This window comes from Pogoniulus pusillus, chromosome 1 (assembly GCF_015220805.1).
Source record: "Pogoniulus pusillus isolate bPogPus1 chromosome 1, bPogPus1.pri, whole genome shotgun sequence".
Lineage (NCBI taxonomy): Eukaryota > Metazoa > Chordata > Aves > Piciformes > Lybiidae > Pogoniulus > Pogoniulus pusillus.
The window spans coordinates 38,497,218-38,522,478 of record NC_087264.1 but is presented as its reverse complement, the minus strand read 5'-3'; the positions used below and the strand labels follow the sequence as shown (position 1 = coordinate 38,522,478).

General features: G+C 45.0%; 1 protein-coding gene across 2 annotated transcripts in view; it reads left to right on the top strand.

Annotated features, from left to right (window-relative positions):
• Positions 1-16,292: 16,292 nt before the first annotated feature.
• The window catches only part of SNX6 (sorting nexin 6), a 31,138-nt gene continuing 22,169 nt past the window's right edge, over positions 16,293-25,261 (top strand). Inside the window, exons 1-5 of one of the 2 annotated variants that reach the window (XM_064148710.1) lie at positions 16,293-16,372; positions 16,547-16,594; positions 22,000-22,104; positions 22,929-23,039; positions 24,577-24,698. In XM_064148710.1, the coding sequence (XP_064004780.1) occupies positions 16,367-16,372; positions 16,547-16,594; positions 22,000-22,104; positions 22,929-23,039; positions 24,577-24,698 (392 nt within the window). In that variant the 5' untranslated portion in view covers positions 16,293-16,366. Of the gene's footprint in view, positions 16,373-16,543; positions 16,595-21,999; positions 22,105-22,928; positions 23,040-24,576; positions 24,699-25,261 lie in introns of both variants that reach the window. The other variant, XM_064148705.1, reaches the window with a different exon arrangement.

Here is a 25,261-nt window from a genome sequence, read left to right as displayed (position 1 = left end):
GTAGCCTTCTTCAACCCCCAGCACCTCTTGGTACCTGGTTCAGTCTGAGTCTATCTTTCCCAAACATGTTGGCCAGGCTCTATGGGTACATGTTATAAGGATATTAATGCGTTGCTTTTTCTGCATCCATTAAGGTTTGGTACATACCACGAGACTGATACATCTGCTTCTTTCTCTTCTTCTCTTTCCTCAAGCTTAAAGTTATTTTGGCCCCCAAGATCATCACTTTGCATGATGTGCTATGCAATTCTACCCTGTTTTCTTCTGTTGCAGTTCTCAAGGTCACAAAAGAATTCCTCCTTCTGTATCAGTAGTGCCTTCCTGGCTTGTGTTGTCAGCAGATTTCATTAGCTCATTTACTTCTAAATTATTTTCTTCTTGTGCCAAGGTCACTATGGCAAAAATGAAATAAGATCATTCCCAGAGTGAATCTAGGAAACCCCATTAATAATTCCCTTTTCTCCTGACAGGAGACTCTTCTTCAGTCAGTTATTTTTATGCTTTACAATTTATATACTAGTCTTGATTTTCATTTTAGTGTTATACAAAATACCTTCAGAAATGAAGCTAGTTTAGGTCTAGTGTCTCTTTCTGTAAAGAACAGGTAATGATTTTATCGAAATTAATAAAAGAAAGCTTTAAAAAATCAAACAAAACTGGAATAGTTAATCAATAAGTGGATATTTTCATCTCACTTCAACATCCCTCTATGCTGGATTATGTTTTCCTCTCAAGTGTGTCATAAAATCCTGCTCACTGTTCAGCTCAGACATGCATGCTTTGGCAGCTCCCTTATTCGCCCATTTCCCTTCCTACAAGGAGAGGCTGAGGGAGCTGGGGTTGTTTAGTTTGGAGAAGAGGAGGCTCAGGGGTGATCTTATTACTGTCTACAACTACCTGAAGGGGCATTGTAGCCAGGTGGGGGGTGGCCTCTTCTCCCAGGCAACCAGCAATAGAACAAGGGGACACAGTCTCAAGTTGTGCCAGGGTAGGTATAGGCTGGATGTTAGGAAGAAGTTCTTCACAGAGAGAGTGATTGGCATTGGAATGGGCTGCCCAGGGAGGTGGTGGAGGCACCATCCCTGGGGGTCTTCAAGAAAAGCCTGGCTGAGGCACTTAGTGCCATGGTCTGGTTGATTGGTTAGGGCTGGGTGCTAGGTTGGACTGGATGATCTTGGAGTCTCTTCCAACCTGGTTGATTCTATGATTCTAAAAACTGGTATTAAGAGGTATGTACCTCACTTTTAGGAAAATACTAGTTAAAGGCCCAAATATTTGGTACCTCATTCAAAATGAAAATGCTAAGAATCTGAACAAACTTAAACAATTGCTTTTTTCCCCTAATAATTATGAAGTGCTATAGACTCATAGGATCAACCAGGCTGGAAGAGACCTCCAAGATCATCCAGGCCAACCTAGCACCCAGCCCTAGCCAGTCAACCAGACCATGGCACTAAGGCTTTTCTGAACACCTCTAGGGACGGTGCCTCCACCACCTCCCTGGGCAGCCCATTCCAATGCCAATCACTCTCTCTGTGAAGAACTTCCTCCTAACATCCAGCCTATACCTACCCCGGCACAACTTGAGACTGTGTCCCCTTGTTCTGTTGCTGATTGCCTGGGAGAAGAGACCAACCCCCACCTGGCTACAGCCTCCCTTTAGGTAGCTGTAGACAGCAACGAGGTCACCCCTGAGCCTCCTCTTCTCCAGGCTGCACACCCCCAGCCCCCTCAGCCTCTCCTCATAGGGTTTGTGTTCCAGGCCCCTCACCAGCTTTGTTGCTCTTCTCTGGATACCTTCCAGCACCTCAACATCTCTCTTGAATTGAGGAGCCCAGAAGTGATACCTCAGAAATGTACAAAAGAGGAGAAATACTAACACAGTGAAGTAGCTGTAAACTTTATTGTGGGTGGCACTGACAAACTCTCTAAGCATCACTCAGCCAACTTTCAGCTCTGGGGCATGCTGTTACCTCACTGCAGAGCACAGTGTGGTAGCCTTGTTGCCTAATATGGCTCAGTAGCCAGCAGCGCTTCAGACCAAGCTGTGATGATGCACCTCTGTAAAACACATTTCAGTACTGATATGCTTTTTTAGACTCAGAATCAGGTGTGAACTGCAGGTGATCTGAAGAGGACAGGGTTAGAAAAACTTCTAGAAATCTAGTAGGGGACCTGAGCTGAGAATATGTAAAGAATCTGTGGAGAAAGACCTTGGAGTCTTGGTGGACAGCAACTTCTCCATGGGCCAGTAATGTGCCCTTGTGGCCAGGAGAGCCAATGCCATCCTGGGCTGCATCAGGAAAAGTGTATCCAGCAAGTCCAGGGAGGTTCTTCTCCCCCTCTACTCTGCCCTAGTGAGATTGCACCTGGAATACTGTGTCAAGTTTTGGGCTCCCCAGTTCAAGAGAGACAGGGACCTGCTGGAGAGAGAGTCCAGCAGAGAGCCACAAGGGTGACTGGGGGACTTGAGCATCTCCCCTGTGGAGAGAGACTGAGAGACCTGGGGCTGTTTAGTCTGGAGAAGACTGAAAGGAGATCTGATCAATGTCTATAAATATCTGAGGGGTGGGTGCCAAGTGGATGGGGCCAAGCTCTTTTCAGTAGCCAGCAGCAATGAGGTGAGGAGCAGCTACAAACTGGAACACAGGTTTCACCTCCACATGAGGAGAAACTTCTTTACAGTGAGGGTGACAGAGCACTGGAACAGCTGTGGAGTCTCCTTCTCTGGAGACTTTCAAAACCCTTCTGGATGCATTCCTGTGTGAACTACCCTACGGGATCCTACCTTGGCAGGGAGGTTGGACTCAATAACCTCTGAAGGTCCCTTCTAACCTCTAAAGTTCTGTGCTTTTGTGATTTAACAAAGAGCTTGACTGAACCTTACTTGCTGCTGTTATTTGTTTAGCTCATCGCAAAGTCTCATCTCAGACAAAACACTCTATGATTCATGCAGGAGTCAGAGCACTGTATACCTCAGGGCACTGGTTCAGAATCACTGCAGAGGCAAAAGCATCACCTAATTAATTGCCAATAAGACTTTTTTTGCTGTCCTTTCCCAGAAGCTTCTCCCACAGGTACAGACTCGGTGTACCTCAATCCTGTTGCATTTGCAGGTTTTGATACAGTATTGTACCACTACAGCTTGCTGGCATGTTTTGTGGAGCACAAATAACTGCTAATTGTGCATTCAAAGATAAAATACTTGTCATTAAGCAAAAGTTGTAGCTGTTGGTGGCTCGGAGCTGACTTGGTGGCTGTATGACTCTAACACGGGATTACATGAAGTGCAGAGCTGAGAAAGGTCAGCCCAGATGAGAAGGGGAATCCGTTGCCAGGGTGTATTGCTGAAACTCCTCAGCCTTCAATGTCACAGCTGGAGATGTAAAACAAGAAATACAGCACAGAAACTCCTTTTCTGTGAGATGTGAAAGAGAAAACTTAACCTGAAACACTTAATTTTTTTGCATTTGCCGTTGGGCTTTAGACCGGTGCCTACCTTTGTCCTAAAGCACTGATTCTCTGGGTGGGGAGACTTCAAAGTGCAAATTCCCAGAATAGCATCGCCTTAAATGGTGGGAAGTGAGCTGCACTGCAGGTTCGGTAAAGCTGGAGGTTTTGTTCAGCCACTTAGTCATAGCTGCCCCCTCAAGTAAGAAAAATAAGAAAGAACAAAAGGAATTTTTTTTTTTTGAGAAGGAGGGACTAGAGCAAAACATAAGGATCTGAAACTGCATGGGCCCTTTGTGTTTTATAGAAGCAGCAGAGGTAAAAGGTTTGCCATTGTGGTGTATTATCAAGTTACTAGAGCAAATAAATTGTACATAATGATCTTGACTCGATGCAATCAGCAAAGCTGCATTGCCTTTAATGGAAAAAAAGACATCACTTTGCACTCTCAGATGAGCTGAGTGGAAGAAGGTACATTCCTGACTGCCTTGTTCATGTGGGTAATCTCCTTGAAATAATCCTCCAAAATACAGATTATTAAGGGTTTGTGCTTCTGTTGTAGCTGCATTCTGCAGGGCCTTACACTTTCAGTGTCAAAGCCAGCCTTATCAGCCCTAGTGCACGCAGAGTGCAAGGAACCTGCTCCAGAGGAGGGTCTGCATTTATTCCTCTTTTTCACCATGGCCTTGCTAAGGGTGCTTGTGCCACAGCTTCCTGCTCCATTCCTACTTTGTATTGCTTTGTGAACTTCTACTGCATCCACCACAGTGGCAATGAGCTAAGAGAGGCTTAGTAACTTGGCAGCAAGGAGCAAGACATTGAACCCCTGCCTTTTGCATGTAGTTAAACACTGCCCTGAGAGAAAGGGTGTTTGATGCTGATGTTAGTCCATATATTGACAGGATTTGGCCCTAAATGCCACAATTACTCTGCTAATTGTGGGCAGATCTGAACACAGTAGTTTTGAAAACATTGCTGACCTTCCCAAACCCTACTAATGTTCCAGATTTGGGTTTGTACCTTGGGAAGGAGACAGCTCAATCACAGTGGGAAGACTAGAAGCATTTCCCAGGCTGGTTCTCATAGCTCAGTACCCTCTTGCAGTCACCCATGTGGCCTGCGTTCCCTTTGCCCACCTGTAAAATGCTCGGTGAGGCAGGTTCAGCTGCCCAAAGAAAGAGACCTGGGAGTGCTGGTCGATAACAGGCTGAACATCAGCCACCAGTGTGCCCAGGTGGCCAAGAGAGCCAGTGGCATCCCGGCCTGTATCAGAACAGTGTGGGCAGCAGGACAAGGGAGGTTATTCTTCCCCTGTACTCAGCACTGGTCAGGCCACACCTTGAGTGCTGTGTCCAGTTCTGGGCCCCTCAATTCAAGAGAGATGTTGAGGTGCTGGAACGTGTCCAGAGAAGGGCAACAAAGCTGGTGAGGGGCCTGGAACACAAACCCTATGAGGAGAGGCTGAGGGAGCTGGGGTTGTTTAGCCTGGAGAAGAGGAGGCTCAGGGGTGACCTCATTGCTGTCTACAACTACCTGAAGGGACATTGTAGCCAGGTGGGGGTTGGTCTCTTCTCCCAGGCAACCAGCAACAGAACAAGGGGACACAGTCTCAAGTTGTGCTGGAGAGGTCTAGGCTGGATGTTAGGAAGAAGTTCTTCACAGAGAGAGTGATTGGCATTGGAATGGGCTGCCCAGGGAGGTGGTGGAGGCACTGAGGTGTTCAGGAAAAGACTGCATGAGGCACTTAGTGCCATGGTCTGTCTGATTGGACAGGGCTGGGTGCTAGGTTGGCCTGGATGATCTTGGAGGTCTCTTCCAACCTGACTGATTCTATGATTCCATGAAATCCATCCACTCACATCCAAAGTCAAAAGGCACCACTGCTTTCCTTTCTTGTCTCCACCATACCCTGACTAGCTGGGACAAAAAGCATCTGTAGCAGTGCTCAGTTCTTCTCTGAAGACCTGATCCTGGACCTGCTAATGAACATTGCAAGCATCTCTCCTGATTACCTGCAGTACAGGTCTCAAATGCTGATTGTTTCAGTTTGCCACGTTACAGCACAAGGCTGGTTTGTGCTCAAATACAGAACTACAGTTCTCATTTCTGCCTAGAGAGCTATAACCTCTCATAGTATCATATCTTTGCCTTGACTGTGGGGCTGTTGCAACTCAGTAAAGTGCTAACGGGGGTGCAATTGCTGTTCCATTAGTCTTCATTCCAGATTACAGCCTGCCTAGAGGCTAATGTACAAGTCCTTTTGTTATGTGTTACCCTGCATGCTTTGTGCAGATCTCTGTTGTGGTGCAAGCTCTCCCAGCTGGGTTTGTGCTGAGACAGGCTCCGTGCACTTCCTTGATAGCATGTTCTGTCCATCAGTGAAAACCACTGCACTGCTCTAAAGCACCACAGCAGGAGCCTCCTGACTTTTCCCCAGTGTCTCTTCTGGGTTTTCACTGTAAGGTGCTTTACTGTAATGTAGATGTGGGCTCATCTTTCTGAAGTGCAGGCTGAAATAGTCCATTAGCAATGCTACAAGAGGTTTCCTGGCTGGTTTGCACCAGACTAAAACGGCACTGCTGCTGAAAAGCAGGACGCTTCTCTTCGTATTGTCCCTGCATTCCTATCATCCTGACTCAAGTGAGCCAGATAGGAACTGATCCTGCAAGAAAAGTGGGTAATTTGGGTCAGCCCTCTCACCTGTCTGCCACTGAGGCTGCACCGAGGCAATGCTGGAGCAGCACAGGGCACAGGGGGAAGTGTAACTTTACCTTCAACAGTAGCATGACCTTTGATGGAGTTAATCCAAACTGCACTCTATGGTTATTTCATGTTCAGCATCTCCAGATCTGAAAAGATGGTGTGACAAACCAGACAGAACTGACCTGTGTATTGGCTCTAGTTTAAGCTCTCCAGAGCCCAAAAGCCTAACAGAACAATACAACAACAGGATGCTTTCCCCTCTCTCCCCTTTGGAAAGAAAAGGAGTTAGATGTAGAGAGTGAAAAGGGGTAAAACACCCAACGAGTAGCCTTGCTTCGAATTGGAAGCTGAAAACTTTAACAATAAATAAAAGGTGCTTAAGGAAAGGGGAGTTACAAAAAGGTATAGGGAAGGGAAACAAGATACAAAATATGTTCAGAACCAGATTGATGGCAATGGATGGAGGCAGATTCAGCAGGGGGCTGTCCCACCATGTGGCAGAACACAAGCAGCAGGAGCCAGGGTGCTGCTGGAAGGCAGGCAGACCAAAGAGAAGCGGGAAGCTCCTCTGTCTTTACAGGGCACCTAGACAGAAAGTGGGAGTGGGCTAACCACCACACCTGGCGTCAGGTTCAGATCACCCCCAGGAGAGTTAACCCTTTACAGCCTGTCTGGAAGCATGGGCTGCAGCTCCAGAGCAGACACAGTGCGGGAATCAGTTCTTCAGTGCAGCTACTAAGATGGCTCTGCATGTCCTGGCAGTTTTGCAGCAAGCACTATTAGTCAAGTCAAGCTGTCTCAGATGTTAACTCCAAAGCAGACAGCTGGAAGTAAAACTGCAGTGTGGCTTAAGAGTGAGTGCTTTGTGTGGCTGCATCTTAGCCTATGCCTCTTACTGCAGCTGGCTAGCCAAGCTACCCAAGGCAATTTACAATGAGCAAGCAACTGCGTCTCTGCAGCTGGTAAGTCAGGAAAAGAGAATCAAGAGGGTGACTGTGATGGTTTGGGCTCTTACCCGCCCCCCACACTTTGTATTTGCCCCAGCTAACTCAGACGGACCCTGGGAATATAGATGAAGCAATTTATTTACAGCTAGCAGAATTTACAAGCAGCTGTTTACAATATATACAGTTATACACAATTATATACAGAAATATACAAAGGATAAACAATACAAAAGCACAACTCCCCTCCCAGAAACCTGAGTCCCCAGGAGGGGCTCTCAAACCACCCCAACACCTCCCCCGGCCCTCTCAACCTTACCCCAGTTCTCAGGAAGAAGAGAGGTGCAGCCAAGAGGTTAGGGAGCAAGGTTAGTAGGAGCAGGGTTAATGAGATGTGACCAGGTCTGAAGGCACAGGCAGAAGAAAAAAAAACAAAATGGAGAAAGTTTACTTCTTCTTCCCAGAGTTCTCAGCATGACTGTGAGAGAAGTTGACATCAATTGTTTTCATGTCACTGCCTGTTATCTAGTTCTTTTACCAAAACATTCCAGCTTGCTTCTAGCTAGCACAGTGACAGGCTTGGTCTGTGTGGCCTGATTCTACTGTTTCCTGACTACCCCTCAGGTCAGTCATCAAGCTTCTGGCTCTGATAATACTACACAGAAAAGAACCCATCTGGATGCAGCATAAAATTATTGTCTGTGGGGTTGTTTTTGTGTTGTTTTCTAAGGCTGAACCGCTGGGCAAGCAGGCATTTGAGACTGTGCAGGAAACACAGTGGCTGCTCCCTTGCAACTGTGCTGTAATACAAGAGTCACAAGAGATTCACCTGGAGATGAAAGCAGCTTTGGTTTTGAGTCAGACATTGTCATGCTTGGAGAGCTGCCCTGAGCCATTGTGTGATGTCTTGGCTGGTTGTTGTTTCTACGCTGCTTGATGACACCTACCAAACTCAGCTTTTTCTCTGGTAAATGTGTATCAGAGGTAACATGGGTGGTGGTCTTTTCTCTCGGATTACCTTTGTCTCTTTTGAATGAGGCCCCTTTAGTCGGAAAGTCTTCAGGAGGCTGGTCAGGTAAAGCTCACCTGGTACGCATAGAAAGACAAAGGACACTTGGGGGATATTTGGTGCGTTTGTGAATACTGCATCAGGCAGAACAGGCCAGTGGCCATCACGTTCGTGCTGCAAATGATGGTCTAACACTACTGATGTGCATTGGACATATTAGAAGACATTTGTGGAGTCCGGAGGCTGGTGGCAGGCGAGATCGGGGTACTGACAAGTCGACTCCAGCAGCTTGCTGTGCATCAGTACACTTTATTAGGGTAGCGAAGCCTCTTATGTAGTGCTCAGAGGAGGTGTATGCAGTCAGCCTGGGGCTGGCACAGGTGGACAGTACAGACTGGCCCAGACCCACGTGCAAGGTGCAGATAGGTTGCCCTGTGCCAAAACAACCAATGGTTCCCACCCCAGGGGACTGGCAGGCTCAGCCCCCTGTAGCTGTGTCCGCCCCAGGGGCCAGCAGGTCCAGCCCCCTGCAGGTGTGCGTGGGTTGCTCACTGTAGCTTCCAGCTCAAGGACATTCTCCCATCACAAGTTCTCATGTTTACAGCTCATGTCCCGCTGCGGGAAAATTCTCCCACAGACATCCAAAGTTTTCAGGGGAGAGAGTTCAGTTGAGTGTGTCTACCTGCCAGACACGAAGGAGGTTAACGATAGAATTCAAGTGATGAAGAAGCCAGTGAGAAGCACATTAGAACACAAGATGGAATATAAGACTGGGAAGTAAGAGGAGACAAGATGGAATAAGCTGGGACTGATTGTAGAGAATACCTGAAGCCTTGGGAGTGAGGGGACAGGTATCATTTGGCAATGAGCTGGACAGAACACACACCTGCCCTTCCTAACATCAGACTGGATGTTAGGAAGAAGTTCTTCACTATGAGGGTGGTGAGACCCTGCAACAGGTTGCCCAGGGAGCTGATGGAAGCCCCCTCCCCAGAGGTTTTTAAGGCCAGGCTGGTTGAGGCTCTGAACAACCTGATCCAGCGTGAAGTGTCCTTGCCCATGGCAGGGGGGTTGGAGCTAGATGAGCCTTGATGTCCCTTCCAGCCCTGACAATCCTATGATTCCTTAGGCAAGACCAAAAGAAATGGGAGCACAGAATAAGTTGGTCTAATGAAGAGAAAAGAATGAAGTTAGGAAGGAAAAATGCTAAATATTAAAAGAAAAAAAAAGGGGGGGGGGGAATAATTGGAAAGCAAATGAAGAAGTATCAGGAGCAAGGGAAATAACAGGGAGCAAAAGACAAAGAATAATGACAAATAGTCCCAAACAATAGGTATCTACTGAATTAGGCAGAAAGTGCCATTCAGTCTGTTCTGGCAAAATAAGCAGCATTGTTCAGTCCTTCCTCATACCCATTATTGTACCAGTGACAAGACATGACAAGAGCTGCTTTGTCTGCCCTGCCTGGTGCTGCCCTGCTGGGGCAGAGCTGGCCTTTGAGGAATGACATGTATGAGGTCAGTGTTAGCAAATCTGCTTTTTATCCCACTTTTATCAACAAAACCTTACTTTATACTAAGAGTTTTTTTTTCTGGCTCTGTTTTACTATTCCCTATCCCTGACAAGAATTATCAATGCTAGTCTTGATGAAAGCACTGCTGTAAGTGGCCTGGTTTTTCAACCTCAGGCTCATCAACATCTGATGTGAAAAGAGTAGTGAAAGTGGTTCAGAGATATTTCCCGTAATGATCCTACCATTGCAGTTACTGGTTGCTAAAGTTAAGTCTTTACTATGAGGCTGATACCTCAAAGCATTCTTATTGTCCTCTGCAATCCAGGGATTAAAGCAGGCAGCTCTGAAATTAAAAATCTGAGAAGCAATGTGGAAAAAGGTTTCAGATGTGATGTCAAAAAAAGAAAGAAAGAAAAAAGGGTTTCTGTAAGAATAAAAAATTCTGTTACAGTAATTTGAAGAAATTTGTGCTAGTATTTAATCTGGAGCAAAGGTGAGGCCCAAAACTCTGGGTTTCTCTTAAAGAATTTAAGAAAGTGATTAAAAAAGGACTCTCTCAGAATATTCTCTGAAGTACTCCATGTTTCAGTTGATTTACAAAGAAGGAGGAACTGGAGTTTAGGCAAAGAGAAGAGTCCAACAGCTGAGTAGGCAGCTGAAATGCTGATCAGCCTGTGAGTTTATTTATAAGTATTTCTATGCATCCCTGTGTGCCTATAGGCTCTTTCATAGACAATCCTGTAGGAATGGTTCTAGCCAGGAGGAGGTTGCTCTCTTCTCTCAGGTGGCCAGCACCAGAACAAGAGGACACAGCCTCAAGCTACGCCAGGGGAGATTTAGGCTCGAGGTGAGGAGAAAGTTCTTCACTGAGAGAGTCATTGGACACTGGAATGGGCTGCCCGGGGAGGTGGTGGAGTCACCGTCCCTGGGGCTGTTCAAGGCAGGATTGGATGTGGCACTTGGTGCCATGGTGTAGCCTTGAGCTCTGTGGTAAAGGGTTGGACTTGATGATCTATGAGGTTTCTTCCAACCTTGGTGATACTGTGATACTGTGAATTATGGCAGATGTAGTCTTTTTGTGCATCCATTTGCAATGAAGTACTTGTGCAGTGCAGTGATTGCCTAAAATCTGTTACAGAAAAAAAGACAATTAGGTTAATAACAATATGCAATCCAAACAAAAAAACCCCTCCTCCACACCTTCAAAAGCTTCAGAGCTCAGAGTAAGTGTGGTGGTTTGGGTGCCACCCATTCTCCCACACTTTGGAAATCACCCAGACTAGACTCAGCCGTCTCTGGAAATTTGAATGAAGCTTATATTTACAGCTTACTCAATATACAAGCAGATATTTACAGTTATATGCAGAAATAGACAAAGTAAAAAGGTAATACAGAAACTCAACACCCAGGAACCTGAGTCTCCAGGAGGGGCTCCCAACTGCCCTTCCACCTTCTCCCACCACCCCTCTTAACCTTATCCCAGTCCCAAGGGAGAATGAAGGTTCAGCCAGGGGGTTAGGAAGCAAAGTGGATTAATCAGAGAGACAGCAGAGAGGCTAGAGAGAAGTGCAGCTCAGACAATGCCCCAAGAAGAAGTAACTTATCTATGTTTGGATTCTTGCTCTTATACCTCTCAGCAAGCCTATGAGTGAAGTAGACCTCACCACTGTTTTCTCCTTTACAGCCTGTAATCTAGTTCTTCTCACCAAATCATTCTAGCACGCTTCAAACTAGCACAGTAAGTGATTTTAATTTCTACTTATTGGATAATATGTTCTCCCCCTCACAGCTTCCTGGCATTAGTTCATGGTGCTGCTAAAATACAGGTCTTTAGATAGCACAACTTTCTGCCTTGCTGTAGCCGTGTATGAGCATGAAGTGACTTGTGGCAAAGACAGAACGCCACGTAAATGACTCTTTAAAAGGAAAAATGTGAGTCTTTCCTAGGGAAAAAGTGTGCTGAATTGCATTACAGTGTCTATGCACACACAGCAGCAGCAGCTGGCACAAGAAGGACAGGATTCTAGAAACTGCAGAATGAGCCTTTTCAGGGTTCCTGCAGTCTGAATAGGAACCCACACATCCTCATTATTTGCATACAGTCCCATTATGCTTTGGAATTCACAGAAGTCTACTCCAGAATGAGAAACAGACTTTTTTTTTTCCCCTGATGGAAATTATTAATCTTCAGAGTGGCTAGAAGTTATTAGGCACTTAGTGTACTGAGCTATATTTCACTTTCTTCTCTAGAATATGGTATTTTCTCCTCCTCTCTGTTATTTTAATTCTACATCTTACATCCTCTTTGTGTTCCTAAAGGAATATGATAGTAGTTGGTTTTTTTTTTTACTGTAATGTGATCTATCTCCAAAACAGGTAAAAAGCTTCTGTTGCTGAGATTCTAAGGCTGCTTTTATAACAAGATTTTGAAGGCTTTTTCTCTTTCAGCCTTGATCTTCTGAAAACATTAAACTTAAATGTTCTAGTTTGCCAGAGGAATAAAAGGTAAACATGACTCATCTTTTTAATATGTAATTATCTGCTCTGCCACTAATAAAACCGTGCAATATGATTTAATTATGTGATTCTCTAGTATAGTTTCAGTTAGCAGCAGTAGAGAAAATGTAAATGAAGTATATCAGGAAAAAAAAAAAACCTAAACAAAAACATTTTCATCTCAAAGACAAAGCAAAAGAAGGAACCAATCTGGCACTGAGATACACAAAAGCTGATCCTGATGACCATGGTTTGTCTGCAAGATGTTGAATTGGAGCTCGACGTGAACAATACGTGAGGTTGCCTGAAGGAAACCAAGAACAATTACGTTTAGAGAGGGAAGTCAAAAGACTTCTCAAAAGAGAAGAGCTCAGGAAAAATAGTTCCTCACAGTTTAAAAAAATCAGCTACAGAAATACCAGAACTACAGGACTTGCATGCATCGAATGCTTGCACTCACAGAATCACTTCACGATTAGTCAGACAGTACAGGACATGAGGCTATGGAGTGGAAAGTCTTTAGATTTCTGTAGCAATTCCCTGATAACAGCCAAATCTTTCTTAATCTATGTGGCTCCCAGGTTTGCAGTGATACCACACTAGAACACAAAGGAAATGCTGCTGGAGTAAACCGGGGTAGAAGAACAGTCCTAAAAATACGTATCTAGCACCATCTACTGATTTTGTCAGTCTCTGCATAGGAGTGGTTTTGAAAATCCAAAGAACTATGGGTTCCAATAGTGCAACAGTTTTCCCCAAAGGGGAGCTGGAGCAGTCCCTCTTTTCTACTTACAGCTCTGTACGCTAAAACACACAGAATCATGGAATCAACCAGGCTGGAAGAGACCTCCAAGATCATCCAGGCCAACCTAGCACCCAGCCCTAGCCAGTCAACTAGACCATGGCACTAAGTGCCTCATCCAGGCTTTCCTTGAACACCTCCAGGGACGGTGCCTCCACCACCTCCCTGGGCAGCCCATTCCAATGCCAATCACTCTCTCTGTGAAGAACTTCCTCCTAACATCCAGCCTAGACCTCTCCAGCACAACTTGAGACTGTGTCCCCTTGTTCTGTTGCTGGTTGTGTGGGAGAAGAGACCAACCCCACCTGGCTACAACTTCCCTTTAGGTAGTTGTAGACAGCAATGAGTATGAGTCTGGCAGGATGACTATCTCAGGTGCATCTACAGGGAGGTTATTCTTCCCCTGTACTCAGCACTGGTCAGGGCACACCTTGAGTACTGTGTCCAGTTCTGGGCTCCTCAATTCAAGAGAGATGTTGAGATGCTGGAACGTGTCCAGAGAAGGGCAACAAAGCTGGTGAGAGGGGCTGGAACACAAAGCCTATGAGGAGAGGCTGAGGGAGCTGGGATTTTTTATCCTGGAGAACAGGAGGCTCAGGGGTGACCTCATTGCTGTCTACAACTACCTAAAGGGAGGTTGTAGCCAGGTGGGGGTCGGTCTCTTCTCCCACACAACCAGCAACAGAACAAGGGGGGACAGTCTCAAGTTGTGCCGGGGAAAGTATAGGCTGGCTGTTAGGAGGAAGTTCTTGCCAGAAAGAGTGATTGGCATTGGAATGGGCTGCCCAGGGAGGTGGTGGAGTCCCCATCCCTGGAGGTGTCACAGTAGTATCACAGTATACTGTGGTGGAGTCACCGTCCCTGGAGGTGTTCAAGAAAAGCCTGGATGAGGCACTTAGTGCCATGGTCTGGTTGATAGTATAGGGCTGGGTGCTAGGTTGGGCTGGATGATTCTGTGATTCTATGATAACAAAGTTGGTGTCACGCTCTTTCTCAATGCCTTGTAAAATATTTTTAATTCTCTGCAGCAGTCAGGACTTTGTATAATGTTGTATGTGTCTCTGTCAAGACAGAAATAGACTGGATATTGAAGTGTACTAGAAGGGCTGTGGTTAGTAGGTCAAGAGAGACTCTCCTCCCCCTCTACTCTGCCCTGGTGAGGCCATATCTGGAATACTGTGTCCAGTTCTGGGCCCCTCAATTCACGAAGGAACTGCTTGGAAGAGTCCATCACAGATCTGCAGAGGTGATTAAGGGAGAGGAACAGCTTTCCTACAAAGCTGAGGCTCTTTAGCTTGGAGGACACTAAGGAGTGACCTCATTAATCTTTATAAATATGTAAAGAGTGAGCGTTAGGAGGATGGAGCCAGGCTTTGCTCAGTGATGCCCAATGACAGGACAAGGGGCAATGGGTAGAAGCGGAGGTATAGGAAGTTCCATGGAAACATGAGGAATTTTTTCACTGAGGGTGACAGAACACTGAACAGGCTGTCTAGGGTGGTTCGTGGAGTCTCCCTCTCTGGAGATATTTAAATCCTGCCTGGACGCATTCCTGTGTGATCCAGTATGGGTGATCGTGCCCTGGCAGAGCGGTTGGACTGGATGATCTTTTGAGGTCCCTTCCAGCCCCTGACACTCTGGTGCTTCCATGGGCATACAGTCAGATCACAGAATCACCATGTCCACACCTGTCCTCATCTCTCAGCAACTGTGCACAGTTGGACGGTTTATGCCGATCCTGAAACCTCACCCTGAGGTTGTTTCTTGGCAGTTCTAGCTCTGATTCACAGAAAAAAATGCAACCTCGGGCACGGACTCCCTACCCTCCACACTTGTTCGGCTTAGCCTGCGGTGCTGATGTTTTGCAGCCTCACCATACAAAGAGGCATTTAACAGCTGCTTTCTTCGTCTGAATGAAAGGCGGTTAGCAACCTTAGTCACACAACTGCCCTCAAATCAAAGGCGTATTATAAACCATTCAATTCCTAGCACTGTGCAATTGCATGGGCCCGTTTCAGAGGTACCGCTCCTGTAAAAAATCATGTGGCTCAGGGCTAGTGCTGCGAAGCCCATCTCACCGGAACGACGGGGAGAAGGGCAGCACGAAAGCCGCCGAGCGAGCCAAAACCCAGGCACGGCCACAAGTCCGCCTGCTCGGCACATTTCACGGGGCGCTGCACGCCCGCAATTTCATACGCGCGGACAAAGCCGCTCTAGCTCTGCAAACTGCGCAGAGCAAACATCCCCCATCAAGACCCAGCTGCACTTGGAGCACCAGGCTCTGTGCTCGCCTGACTAATCGGCCAGCCCCGGGAGCCGCCGCACGGGCCAACCACACCCACACAGCCACGGGGGAAACCCAGCCAGCGGCGACACGCGCGGCGCGGCCAGCCCGGCGGCGAGCGCCTCTGCCCCCTCTGCCCGCCTTTGCCCCGCTCTGCCCGCCTTTGCACCCCTCTGCCCCGCTCTGCCCGCCTCTGCCCCCCTCTGCCCCGCTCTGCCCGCCTCTGCCCGGCTCTGCCCCCCTCTGCCCCGCTCTGCCCGCCTCTGCCCGGCTCTGCCCCCCTCTGCCCTGCTCTGCCCACCTCTGCCCGCCTCTGCCCCCCTCTGCCCGCCTCTGCCCCCTCTGCCCGCCTCTGCCCCGCTCTGCCCGCCTCTGCCCCGCTCTGCCCCCCTCTGCCCGGCTCTGCCCGCCTCTGCCCGGCTCTGCCCCGCTCTGCCCGCCTCTGCCCGGCTCTGCCCCCCTCTGCCCGGCTCTGCCCCCCTCTGCCCCGCTCTGCCCGCCTCTGCCCGGCTCTGCCCCCCTCTGCCCGGCTCTGCCCCCCTCTGCCCTGCTCTGCCCACCTCTGCCCGCCTCTGCCCCGCTGCTCTGCCCGCCTCTGCCCCCCTCTGCCCGGCTCTGCCCCGCTTTGCCCCCCTCTGCCCGGCTCTGCCCCCCTCTGCCCGGCTCTGCCCCCCTCTGCCCTGCTCTGCCCCCCTCTGCCCCCCTCTGCCCGCCTCTGCCCCGCTCTGCCCACCTCTGCCCGGCTCTGCCCCCCTCTGCCCGGCTCTGCCCCGCTCTGCCCGCCTCTGCCCCGCTGCTCTGCCCGCCTCTGCCCCCCTCTGCCCGGCTCTGCCCCGCTTTGCCCCCCTCTGCCCGGCTCTGCCCCCCTCTGCCCGGCTCTGCCCCCCTCTGCCCCGCTCTGCCCCCCTCTGCCCCCCTCTGCCCCGCTCTGCCCCCCTCTGCCCGCCTCTGCCCCGCTCTGCCCGCCTCTGCCCCGCTCTGCCCCGCTCTGCCCCCGCCTCCCGCGCCGCGCGGGGAGCAGCGCAGCTCCGCGCCAGCCGCGCCCTCGCGAGAGGTGCAGGCCGCCGCCGCCTCCCCGCGCGCCGCGCCCCGCCCCGCGTGCCGCAGCTCCGCCTCGCCGCTGGGCTCCGGGCGGGCCGGCGGGCGCGGAGCGCTGCTAGCAGCCATGATGGTGGGTCTTGAGGCGGCCGCCGTGCCGGGGCGGGGCGGGTCGGGCGTGTGCGGCCGGGTCGCTAACCTGTGTGCTTTGTTTTCTCCCCCCCCTCCCCACTTCCCTTTCTGCTGCCGGCTGTGCCCCTTGGCGCCCCTCCGGCCCACTCCACCTCCTCCTCTTCGTCCCCAGCAGGAAGGCTCGGACGACGGCCCAGATTTTCTCTCGGAGGAGGACCGAGGTGTAAGTGCCGCGGGGAGGTGTTAGGGACCCCAGTGCTCCGGGGTTGGGGCGACTGGGGGAGGGTAGAACTGGCCGCCTCCTTCGGGGGGGCCTCCAGCTGCCGCCTGGCCCCAGCCCGCTGCGTGGGTACCAGAGGGACGCGGGATCCCGAGGGTCGACGGGCCGTTAGGGTTCAGGGTGTTTGTCTGCCGGGATCTGCTGGCTTGGAAACGGCACAGCGTCCCTCTAAAATTAGCGCCTGCCTCTGTGTGTTTTGCTTTGAATTTTTCATTGTTCAGCCACTCAAGTTTTGGAAGGGCTCATTGATTTTTTTTCCCGTGAGTTTTTTTTTTAATGGCTTGAAGAGGAGATCGTGTATATTGGTAGAGATTCCTATTTCCTCTGTGCGTCCTTCCCTCCTCTGATACGTGCTTCCCTCCCCCCGCACACACCCAGATTGTACTGTGGCCCTGACCAGGTTGACCAGCCTTGTGGAGAGCACTAGATTCCATCTTTAATCCTGAGTCTGGGCCTAAGTGGAATCTTCCTGCACTGTCTTCTCTCTTAGTGCCCTAGAGACTCCCGTATATAATAGTGGGGCGTTTACACTGCAGGCACACGCTGCATAATAAACTGTCTATTGAAAAGAAGTTCTGTTGTTGAGACATGATGCCACAATTAAGTGCCTTACTGAGGAAACCTTTCTTCTGTGCCCTGCTGTTCTGGCCTCCGTCTCTCTTCTGACTGCTGAATCCATCTCTTTTTAACATGACTGCCTCAATTAAGCAACAGATCAGCTATCTTAATTGGGATGATTACCCGTGTTGGTTAGTATCTTGAGAAAGACTGACTGTAAACAAGGTAGGACAGCAGCTTCTGGGTTGCTGAGGTTACCGTGGCTCTTTCTGGTTAGTAAAGTGACTACATCCAGTATAATACAAAGAAATACAACACCTGAAAAACAATGTGTTGGTATCCCTTTTACCATCTGTGCCATTCAGAACCATCAAATATAATGTTAAATACTAAGTTAATTTTGACTGTATGCATGTGGTAGAAATTCACTGCTCTTCATGTTCCAGGTTATGACCAGAAGTTTTAAAAGGAATTGTAGATTGCAGTAGGTCAGTTCTGGTCACTATATTTATTTTACCTTTAATTAGACAGCTGCTTTAATAAGAATGCTAGATTAAAAAGTGAGTAGGTGGAGGTTGTTGTCCTTTTGAGTGCAAGGACTGAAGAACTTGTTAATTTTGTAATTGTGTTTTAAATAGATTGTCCCTGGTATTTAGGAACAGGCATCGAAGTGCACAGTTAAGTTGTCTTTATCTGAAGGTGCAGGTAGAACATAACAATGCAGATCTGATCTTGCCTCAAACTTGTTTGTTTGGTTATTAGTTTTCCCTCTAAGGCTACAGGTAGTCAGAGTTCACAAGCTAATTTGAAAGCCTTAAGAAATCTCTTAGCAGTCTTGTTTGTACTGTTGGACAACTTACATCATCTCTCTTGGCCAAGTGCAGTCCTTTTTTTTTTCCCTCCCCCATCTTCCTCCAGGACCAAACAAACCAGATCAGTGTCCTCCTTCTTTCCTTGTCTTTTTATCTTTCTGTTTTCAGTCACTGTTGTCACTTTTTTTCATTGTTATATAAATCTTTGGCGTTAAAGCAGCAGGTTATCTGCATGATTTTGATTGTGATACAGAAAATCTAATAAAAACCAATACTGACAGTCTACTCATGAATGGATTTGCTGTGCTTTGATCTTCAAAACACTAACTTTCTTAGTAGCAGTAGTAAAAACAAACTTTTCATAAAGTGTTTCCCCTCATTCGAGTTTCTCACCTTCCTCTGGGATTAAAAGATACATAAGTCAAGCCTTTATTTTAAAGCATGGAGGGCAACTTCTGGTTAGAGTATTGAGCTTTTAGTTTGGATATCTCTAGAATTCACATACTGCTGTGACAACTACTTTTAACTGCCGGAGTCATGCTACATCATCGGCTACAGTTAAGTTTAAGGTGGAGATGACGGGTTGAAAAGAAGGCTGGAAGTCGTACTGGTGCCACACAGAACAATAATTCTCAGACAGTTGTGTTACACTGTGGAACCTCTGTAAAACAGCACTGAGAGAATCATCTTTGAGGAAGTAGCAGTGGGTGGTCTGTAGAAGGAACTTATTATAAATGGTCTGCATAAAATGAACTTGTGGGAATTGTTTCTCTAAGCCTAACTTAGGAAAATACTATTGAGTTTGCTTGGAGGAACTCGGTTCTTGTTGGGAGTTACTTCTGCTCTCTAATGTAAACAATATGTGCTTTGACAGGTGGTATAGTGTTGCTTTACTGGTACTGTCTTGTGTGTCTTGTACCTATATGAACTTTAGACTACTTGGCTAGTGCTGTTATCTACTCATGTGGAGGAAATGAACTATCCCTTAGATCAAGTCTGCTGGAAACGTAATGCTGTGATGACACTTTCTAATCTTTTGTTGTAAAAGTGTTGTTTGTTGCTTTTGCTCTGTGTATTCATCTGCCTGTAAAGGCTCCACTAAAGAAAGAATCCTTCTCTAAGGCTTTCGAAAGAGCTTGGACTATAGAAGCTACCGTTGTTAATACATGACATTACCTAGGAATGTGAGGTTTGGTTGTTTCCATTGTCTCTACCAGCTTCCTTCCATTAGCATTTGAAGTATAATTGATCCGTAAGCAAGAGCTTAGGCGCTAAATCCTTTCATTGCATTGTGTTCTCTTTTAGTACTGCAACATCGCTTAGCCCTTCCTTTGGCTTCTGGTATTTTCTAGACCCTTTGAATAAAAGAAGGACCTTCTTGGAATAGCATAGGAAACTAAAGCAGCTAAATTAAGTTCGGCTTTCTGCCATTGCAGGTTGTTCAGCCTGGGTGTAAAGCATGTATCCAAGCATAAATTTAATGTGCTATGTTGCATATGTTAGACTGGGGGGAGTTGGAGTGAGAAATAAGGGACTGTATCCCCCTTCCATGTTTTCTAGAATTCAAGTACTTTCAGTTTTCATTCAAATCTAGTTATGTAGCCTTGGTTTTTCTTCCCATTATCTACTTCCTTCATTACCAGAAAACCATGTGTTGATGGCAGTTTGCTATTGAAAGTAATGATGAAGATATGTCTTAAGTTTGTAGTGTGATAATGTTTGTGATTACAATACCCAGTAATGCAAGGTGAACCACTTTGTCATGTGAATACACTTAAAAATCCTTCAACTTTCTGATTGCCTTTGACACCTCTCATAAAAGCTTCATTTCTATTGCAGATGAAAATATTCCCTGTTGGCAGTCAGGCTGCACAGCATAATTTAACATGATTAAACTCTTCAAAACTGTTACAAACTTAACTTGGTATACATCAAACAAAGAGTCTTGTACAGTTGTATGTCATGAGTAAAGTTGTAATGTTTAAGTAGTAGATAAGCATTTTGTTTCTAAGGATGTGAATAGTCGATGTGCTCAGGATGTGTAGCACTAGAGACCACAGATGCATTAGTGACTAACTTGAATTTTAGAATTTTGTATTGTATCATTTTTTCTTAATGGAGCAAATTAGTAGAAAATGTTGTGACCTGTGACAAAAATACTGTTTGGATAGTCCAGATTATTTGCTGAGATTATTCTGTATATTAAGGTATTGTAGGGGACTGGAGAAAAATTGTACTCCAGACGGTGTAATTACCAAAAACTTTTATACAAGCTGAAAAATGTGGTGTCATGACATAAGGCAGACACTGGTATGTCAGATTGTATTTTTCTTTCCTAAATTAGATGTTAAACACAGAGGAAACTCAGTAGGAGCTAAGAGATTTTGCTTCTCAGAAGTGAGCCGCAGTGGATTGTTGCATGATAATATGCCTTTGTGTGAGGCAGTGACCCCCTAAACCTTGGGAAAACAAAACAAAAAGCAATGCCTGAGTCACATGTGTGAATATGTTACTGTGTAGTGGTTTTAATGATTTCCAGCTTTGCTGTAAGAAAAAAATATTACTGTTTGTGTAATAGCTATTGAGCTGTTTTGCTATCCTAGCAGAATATGCTAGACTATGTGATTTTGGTTTACTTTAATACAGTAATTCTAAGGTAAATTGGTCTGGTTGCTGCTACATAAGCAGCAAAGTTGTCCATTCATTGAGGTCAACAAGAAAACTAAAGTGAGTGTTGACCATTGTGATTTAAGGATTAAGATAACTGGTGGAAAACAAGATGTGGCAGTTGATGCTTTTCTCCTAGTGCTGTTCAGTGCCTTGCAGTGTTACCTTCAAAATCTTCTCATGTGTAACCTTTGTACTGTGTGTGGCTGATACTTAAGGCATTTTTGTACTTGAGTACAGACTTCAGAATGCAGTCTGAACAAATTTGTGGGGAGAAAGTCTGTATCTTTATATGGCAAAATGTTTTTATACTGTAGAATGATATTTCTATGGAAAAAAGCAAGCATTAAAGAAAACAGTGCCAAAAAACATAAGCCCCAGAGCATGATGTTGAAATATTTTTTGACAGTGTGATTAGAAAACATTTAAAAATTGGCTTTAGTACTTGTAAAGATCTTCTGAATGCCTGTTGATCATAACAATGAAATTGTTATGGGACAAATTGCTGTAGAACAAGGGTGCAAGGGGAATTTCTAGTTGGAATCTAGATGAAATGAGTTTCACCAGTACTGTTGAAGCCCTTGGTTTGATTACTGACAAACATTGCAGTGTTCAGATAATCTTCCAATTTATCTATATTTGATCATTGTCTCATTTTCTTTTTAGCATGACTTTGTAGTTATTTCATGAGAGAACTCAAGCTTCATGTCTTGTTGGGGGGGGGAAAGTCTATTCCTCCCACTTTTGCCAGTTCTGATGACTTTCAAAGAGACTGAAATCTTGAGTTTGGATTTCAGGGTGTTTTGTAAGCTTTTTCATTGTATTACAGGAAATGTCAAACAAAGGAATGGTGTGAAACAGTGTGAGCAGACTAGATCTTTTATAACTGTTATTTATTTGAAATATAAGACCACTTTTCTCCTTAATATTTTTACTTTTACAATTACTTTTACAAGTACATTCACTTAGAACAAGTTGTTAATTAGGAGGAGGGGGAGTGAAAGGAAAAATGAGCAGGAAGAACCTGCCAAATTTGCTGCTGTCTGTAAATGTACTTTGTCCTGAGCATCTCAATTGCTAGCAGGTTAGCAATATACTGAAAAAAAAAAAGGATCCACTAATGAGCATGGTAAACAAAATTATTTGTACGATTGTTGCACCATAAAACAAAACTCATGTGTCCTTAGTCTTCTAAGGATGTTCAGCATTGCAGGATCAAAATTATCAGGATTCTTTTCAAGGGAAGAAAAAGGGAAAGATAATTAACTTAAAAAAAAAAAAAAAGCTAAATAGATTTTTTTTCTTTCTTAGCTTAGACAGATAAATGTAGATCTCCAGACTGATGCTGCGCTGCAAGTGGATATCTCAGATGCGCTCAGTGAGAGGGACAAAGTGAAATTCACTGTCCATACAAAGGTGAGTGCCTGAGTTTGTAGACTGAACATTTTTCTTAATTACATAGAAAAGAAAGTTTGCTTAAACTGTTTATTGAAACAAGTGTAACACAGTCCATAGGAAGTGAGAAAGTAGCATCATCTCTCGCAACTGTGGAGCTGCAGTGCTTAAGAAAAAGATGAGTAAAAAGCTGAGGTTACAAAACTTTAGAAGTAATGTGTTGCTCATTTTTTGGTACTGATCTGTTGTCATGCCATTCCCATGTTTATTAATTGGCCTATTTGCAGGTAGAGTCTTTAATATACCTCAGTATTCTTCACTGCAGGTTTTTTTATTAGATTAGCTGTGGTTTCAGATTCTAAACGTACATATTTCATTATGGAATTGCACTGAAGAATCATTTTTAGTTACTACTCATTAAGGACTTTTCTTATTTTTTTGCGTTTGGATGTTTATTGATTGCAGAATCACAGAAAACTTGAGGCTGAATAGTATTTCTGGAGATACTTAGTTCCATTTCCACCCTTGCTCATGCCATTAAATTGGGGTGAAGCACATTGTTTAGGACTTGCCCATTTGGGTTCTGAGAGTGGAGGCTCTGCAGCCTCTTTAAGCAACTTGTAATTAATTGCTTTGCTAATTAAGATAGGTGTAATTATTGCTGTACAACTTTTTTTTTTTTAATAAGTAAATTATTATTACAGGGATATTTTTGTTGTTCCTTCAAAGTGTGTTTCAGAAAATAAAGAAAAACATTCGATTTAGGTTTGAGGGTTTTTTTTTGGTGTGTGTGGTTTGTTTTTGCTTGGGTTTTTACTTCATAATTCTTCCTTTTCACATTCTAGAGCTCTTTACCAAATTTCAAACAAAATGAATTTTCTGTTGTCCGGCAACATGAAGAGTTTATTTGGCTTCATGATTCTTTTGTTGAGAATGAGGACTATGCTGGCTATATTGTAAGTATTACAGCTCTTTTGGTTTAGGGGCACTGTTGTCTGTGGGCTGTATCAAAAGTACTTGTGTCTGTTTTTAAATGCAATTGAAATGGCAGATGTTCATTCCTTGTAGAATCAGATGCTTTAATGCCTCATTTTATGCAGTTATGTATAGTTAATGGTTGAAGCAAAGCTTGGAGGAAAGTTACTGTAGTTGTTGTACTTTGTTGTCTTTCACTTCTAAGGAGTGAGTAGTTAATCTATATCCAAGCAGGTTTTAAGTGTTAAAGTGTGTTAAGTGTGGGATATAGGTGAACTGTATAACTTGAGGGTATTGTTTTTGCAAGCTGGTATTTAACTCAGTCATAAGTTTCATGTTGTCTTTGTTTTAGCTGGGATGGCAGAGTGCAGTAACAGAGCTCTAGTAGTTAGACATTTCCAGTTTTCATTATGAAGATCAGAATGACTTTACCATAAACCAGTTGAAGGAAAAAAAAAAAACAATTAAAATACCATCTAGAACTATAGAGAACCTTAATACACTTAATGTTTGGAACTTTGCTTCAGGCTTCTGAGGAACAAAGGTTCTAAAATAGTCACCTTATAATGTTGCCTATGTAAAATGATTGCTGCTGTTCATACTTGAATTACAGTTACATATATTTGACATCTTGGTATGAAAGTTAAGTATTCAATTTTTTGTTTCTGTGTGGGTTGTCTGCTGATTCAGGAAGTAAGCATGTACTTTGAAGTGGACTAGTTGGCTACAGTATGATGAAATAATCTGTGTCATGCTAATCTTACTTTAGTCAGAAAAGCTGCTTGAAGGGACCAGATCCTCAACTGGTTTCAGACAGTTGACTGCATAGATTTTTCTTTTTTTTTTTGTAATGGGCCAATATTGATGACCTAGAATTTTAGCATAGTTTAGCTTTGTCATGTGTCCCTTTAAGGACAACAATTCAGGATTAGTTTGTGGTATTTTCTTTTTCAAAGTTAATATGCTATATTACAAGATTAACCTAGGGATTTGTTTACTGTGTGCTTTGTTATTTCAACAGGTGTTTCTTTAATGTCAACAGTACTGCAATAACGAATTAGTGTCTGCAAACAATATGGAATGTTTTCTTTAGTGTAAAGTTTTGTGATGTTATAAATGGATGGTGTGAAAACAGTTCTGGATTTTTTTTTTCTTTAAATAAGAAATCATGCTTACCAAATAAGTTAAACCAAAACTAATTATAAAACAATGATTTCAAGTTCTAATTCAGTGTCGTGGGAAAGTTAGGTATTATTTGGTTTCTGTTGTAGTTCAACTACTGAAGCAATTAGTTAATACTTTAGTAATCTTAAAGGACACTTGGCTAAAATTGGCATAGTAATACAGCATGTGAATACAACTTGTGAATGAGAGACTTCATCCATAAGTGCTCTAATGAATCATGAAACAGGAAGCCATATATTAAAACGCTTCAGGCAGTCTGCAGTTCCTGTACTGAATGGATGTTGTTTGACTGAGAGGATGAGCAATTAAACCCCACCCCTGATTCAATTCCAGATTCCACCAGCGCCCCCCAGGCCTGACTTTGATGCCTCAAGGGAGAAGTTGCAGAAACTTGGAGAAGGGGAAGGATCAATGACTAAAGAAGAATTCACCAAGATGAAACAAGAACTGGAAGCGTATGTAGACCTCATTGCTACTTTTATTTTAATATATATCCCTCAACTTTTAATGCTGTTTGCTGTCCCATGTTTCTGATTTCACTGTAATGGTTCTTAGATGTAGACTTGGGAATCCAGGTACTACATAATCAGCGTTATCTGGGTGATCATGATCAGAGCCATTAGGAAAATTGTAGAAATAATTTAGTGGAAGATCTTCTGAAAAAAACCAAACCCCAGCAACTTGATATTGAGCATTGTTTTGCAAGGAAAAAAGGATAGTTAGATCCTCTTCTTCACAGAACACCTGCAAAGGGAAGAGGAAGCCTCTGTCTTTTTTAGTTGTGATGTTCCACATTTTATAAGCATAACAAGACTAAGGTTTTTATACATAGAGTGGTTACATGCGGTTGGCACTGTAAACATAGATGCCAATGATCTGTTCCCCAAGAAATGTGGAGATTACTAGAAAACAATATTTTTTCACTTTTTTTTTCCACAAGGAGAAAATAGTGTTTTCCTTTAACATGAAATTAATATGTATTGAAATATGTGCTCTAAGGCTTTTTGTTGCATATCAA